This window comes from Hydra vulgaris, chromosome 04 (assembly GCF_038396675.1).
Source record: "Hydra vulgaris chromosome 04, alternate assembly HydraT2T_AEP".
NCBI classification, from domain to species: Eukaryota; Metazoa; Cnidaria; class Hydrozoa; order Anthoathecata; family Hydridae; genus Hydra; species Hydra vulgaris.
Window position 1 is genome coordinate 50,443,804 of NC_088923.1, and position 3,828 is coordinate 50,447,631.

General features: G+C 25.9%; 1 protein-coding gene across 1 annotated transcript; it reads left to right on the forward strand.

The window, feature by feature from the left end:
- The first annotated feature begins 1,060 nt into the window (after positions 1 to 1,060).
- Positions 1,061 to 2,293, forward strand: LOC136079494 (ATP-dependent DNA helicase PIF1-like). Its single transcript, XM_065795232.1, has one exon. The coding sequence runs from the start codon at positions 1,061 to 1,063 to the stop codon at positions 2,291 to 2,293; it is 1,233 nt and encodes a 410-aa protein (XP_065651304.1).
- Positions 2,294 to 3,828: the final 1,535 nt, after the last annotated feature.

Below are 3,828 nucleotides of genomic sequence, written 5' to 3' on the forward strand. Positions count from 1 at the left end.
AATGTTAACGAAAAAGTCTTTTAACTATAAAGATGGAATTAACTATTTGGCTTTCTGCGCTTGTGAACCCAACAATATGTGTTCTAAATGCAAAAAGATTAGAACAGAAATTATAATGTCGGAAAACAATAATGACTATGAGAGAATATATAAACATTTTTTATATATGCTTAATTAATTGTAACTATTTAAAGAATAATTCGTTAAATTAACTATTTTTATAAATGTGTTTTTCTTTATTTTACTTTATTTTTTTTTAGATTACATAATAAAAAATGCAACTAACAGATAATGATTTGGATTTTTTGATGGAAAAAATATACCAATTCAATCAAGATAACCCAGCTACTTTGGAAGAAATTCGAATGCATGCGATTACTTTAAAACAAATTTTATGTCAACATTGTAAATGGTATTATTTGAATTACAAGTGGAATGGATTTTTCAATGAAGAAATGAAAAGAATACCTCATATATTGATTTTGATGGTCTTACAATATATTAAAATACATTATCATGTTTATTTGAATTTAAATTTTGAATATTTTTATGATTTTTTTAAAATAAAATCTAAAGAAGATGTGTTAAATCATGTAAAAGAAAAATGTGTAGAAATTGAAAATTGTAAACATTATTTAAATGATTCTGAAGAGTGTGATGAATATAGATATTCGGATGGGGAGTGTTGCTCGTTTATATATTGTGAAAAATGTTTTAATTCTGTATATTGATTTTTTTAGATGAATAAATTAAGAGAAAAACATAATAAAAAAATGTTGGAGTTGTTAATTAAACAAAACCTATTGCCTGCAAACGAAATGATACTAGCAAATATTTTGTTAGATGAACCAAATGATTTATTTTGTAAAGTGGAAAGACTTGTTGATCAGAACATTATATATATGATGTTTTTTATAAAATATGCTATAATATATTTGTATTCAAAATAAATTTTTAAATACGAACAAAATGTTAAACTTATTTTTTTTTATCAAGTATACTTATATGTACTTTTATTCTAAATAAAAAACGTTTTTTTTTTCAGTAAATAATAAAAAAAATGTTATCTTTGCAACAACAAAAAGCACTTCAATGGCTTGATGAAGGAAAGAATTTTTTTATTACTGGTGGCGCTGGTTGTGGAAAAAGTTATATTGTCAACCAAATTGCTCAAAGTGAACAAGTTTATAAAACAATACATTTTACTACGAGTACAGGAAAAGCAGTTTATTTAATCAATGGTTTCACAATACATGCTTTTGCTGGTATAGAAACTGGTGTTAAAAGTGATGATTATTATAAACGTCATATGCATCCAGACATTAAAAAAATGTGGTTGGAAACTGATGTTTTAATTATTGATGAAATTTCAATGATTAACGCTTCAACATTTGATTTATTACATTTAATAGCTTGTGAAATTAGACAATGTTACGATGAATTATTTGGTGGCGTACAAGTGATTGCTTGTGGTGATTTTTTTCAGTTGCCACCTGTTACAGGACAATTTGTTTTTAAATCACAAATATGGCAACACTACATGACGGAAGTGTTGGTTTTAACTCAATGCTTAAGAGAAAAAGACGATGAACAATTTTTTGGAGCTTTAAATGAAATACGTTTTGGTCAAGTTTCAGACCAAACTATTGATTATTTTATGACGCGTTGTTTTGAAAAAGATGAAAATTTAAACTCTAAATATACAAGATTATTTTTTAGAAACATCGAAGTGGATGTTTATAACAATCAAAAAATGGAGACTATCAAACAAGAAAGGTATTGGTTTTATGCTAAAGATGTTATTAAAAATCGAAATATTCCATGCGCGTTTCAAATTCCAGCAGCTGTTTATCTTAAAATAGGTGCTATTGTTATGCTTGTAAGAAATATTAATGTGGAAGAAGGTTTGTGCAATGGTACTATTGGTACCGTCATTTTAATAGAAAATAATGCAGTTTGGGTGATGATGAATAAAAAAGAAGTCAAAATTGAATGTGTCAAAGAAGAAATTTTAGATTGCTCTCATGCTGTCGTAGGTTCAAGATTTAGTTTGCCTTTAAAATTAGCATTTTCTTTTACTGTTCATAAAGCTCAAGGAAGTACCATGAATAAAGCCGTTGTTCAATTTAATTCAAAGGCTTTTATTAATAGTCTTTATTATGTTTCTTTATCACGAGTTTGTAATATTAACGATATATTTATAATTATTAATAATAAATTTGATTTACGAACACTATTTAAAAATATTACTGTTGATTCTGATGTTTTGGAATTTTATACAAAATACATGTAAATTTTTTTTTTTAGATTATTAAAAAAAAATGAAATTTGAATATCAAACTGAGGAAACTCAATTTAGTAATAACAGTATATACACAGAACATTTTTTTTACATTAAAGATGCTTATAAAGATGAAGATATTGTAGAAGAATCCCAACTTTATTCAGAAACTCAAAGTCCTGATGAAATTGTTTATCATGTTGAACAAAAAACAATGGAAGGATTTGAAACACAAATGAAAAACAGTATTCTTTTTGGTGACTTGTTTCAAAATTTCTTATTGGGTTATAATATTGTTACTTTGTGTTGCAAATCTATTGAAAATGGTTATTGTAAAATAATGAAACGTTGTTACAATTCGCCTGTTTATTTTATTAAACCTTTAGAAGGACCGACAAATTTACGTTTTATTCAAGATGCCAATGTGGAGCTGTTTTTAATGTTTTAGAAAACGATAGCGGATGGAAGATAATAAGAATATGTAATATTAAAATTAAAACTTTATCCAATTTAACAGAAAGATCCATGATAAAATTACGAGATTTTGAATTGTCTGGTTTTAAAAGAAAAATGCTCATGACAGATGAACAAATTGAAAAAAAGAAAAAACACAACAAAAGCTATTATGAAAAAAATAAAAAAATACTAAATCAACAAAGGAAAAGCAAAGATAATCAAAAGAAACACATGAAAACATATTACAAGAAAAATCAACAAAAGAGGAAAGAAATGGACGAATGGTTTGGTGAATGGTAAAGACCTCATTCTATAACACAATGGGAAAAATCACTAAAAAGTTTATCTTATACTAATCTGTCTTATCAACAAAAAAGAAAAATGTTTTTAGATTATAGTATTTTGTTTGAACCAGGATTATGTTTTTATTCAGCGTTTCTCGTCTCTTTGTTGATTCGTCAATGGAATGTGTGCACTGTTAAAGAATGGAATAAAAAAGTGTTGGAAAAAAATGCTACTAATTTATATTCTAAAGAAAATATTTTACAACTTCTTTTTGAAGATCAAGAAGAGCAAAATATTCTAGCATGGAAAAACGTTTTACAACAATTAAAAGAAAAATCTAAAAATATGTCATTTCAAACTTTGATTGATTTGTGTCATTGTTTTGCTTACGAAAATACTTTTGATCGTATTAACATTAAAACTTTTGCCGTTAACAAAAGTAACACCAAAATTCGTTTGTTGCATTCTAAATTAAAATCACAATATAAAAGTTCTCTTGCAGAATTATTAAAAGTGATTTACGAAAGCGCAAACATTACCAAAGACGATCAAGATTCTCAAAGAGTTTTTATTAATGATGAAGAAAGAAATAAAGCCAATCAACGGAAAAAAACAATCAACACGATAAAAATTTGTATTTTTCAAAAAAACAATTCTTTTCACGCTATAAGCATGTTAAATGAAAAATGTTCTACTAAGTATTTCTGTCCTAACCACTCACGTGTTTTGTTTCAATGTTCAGATTGTGTACAAAAATTTACTACAGAGAAACACAAATGCGAAGGTTATTATAAATCAGACAAATT

Excerpts from the sequence above, each read along its gene's own strand:
- LOC136079494 (XM_065795232.1), top strand. The coding sequence starts at position 1,061 with ATGTTATCTTTGCAACAACAAAAAGCACTTCAATGGCTTGATGAAGGA.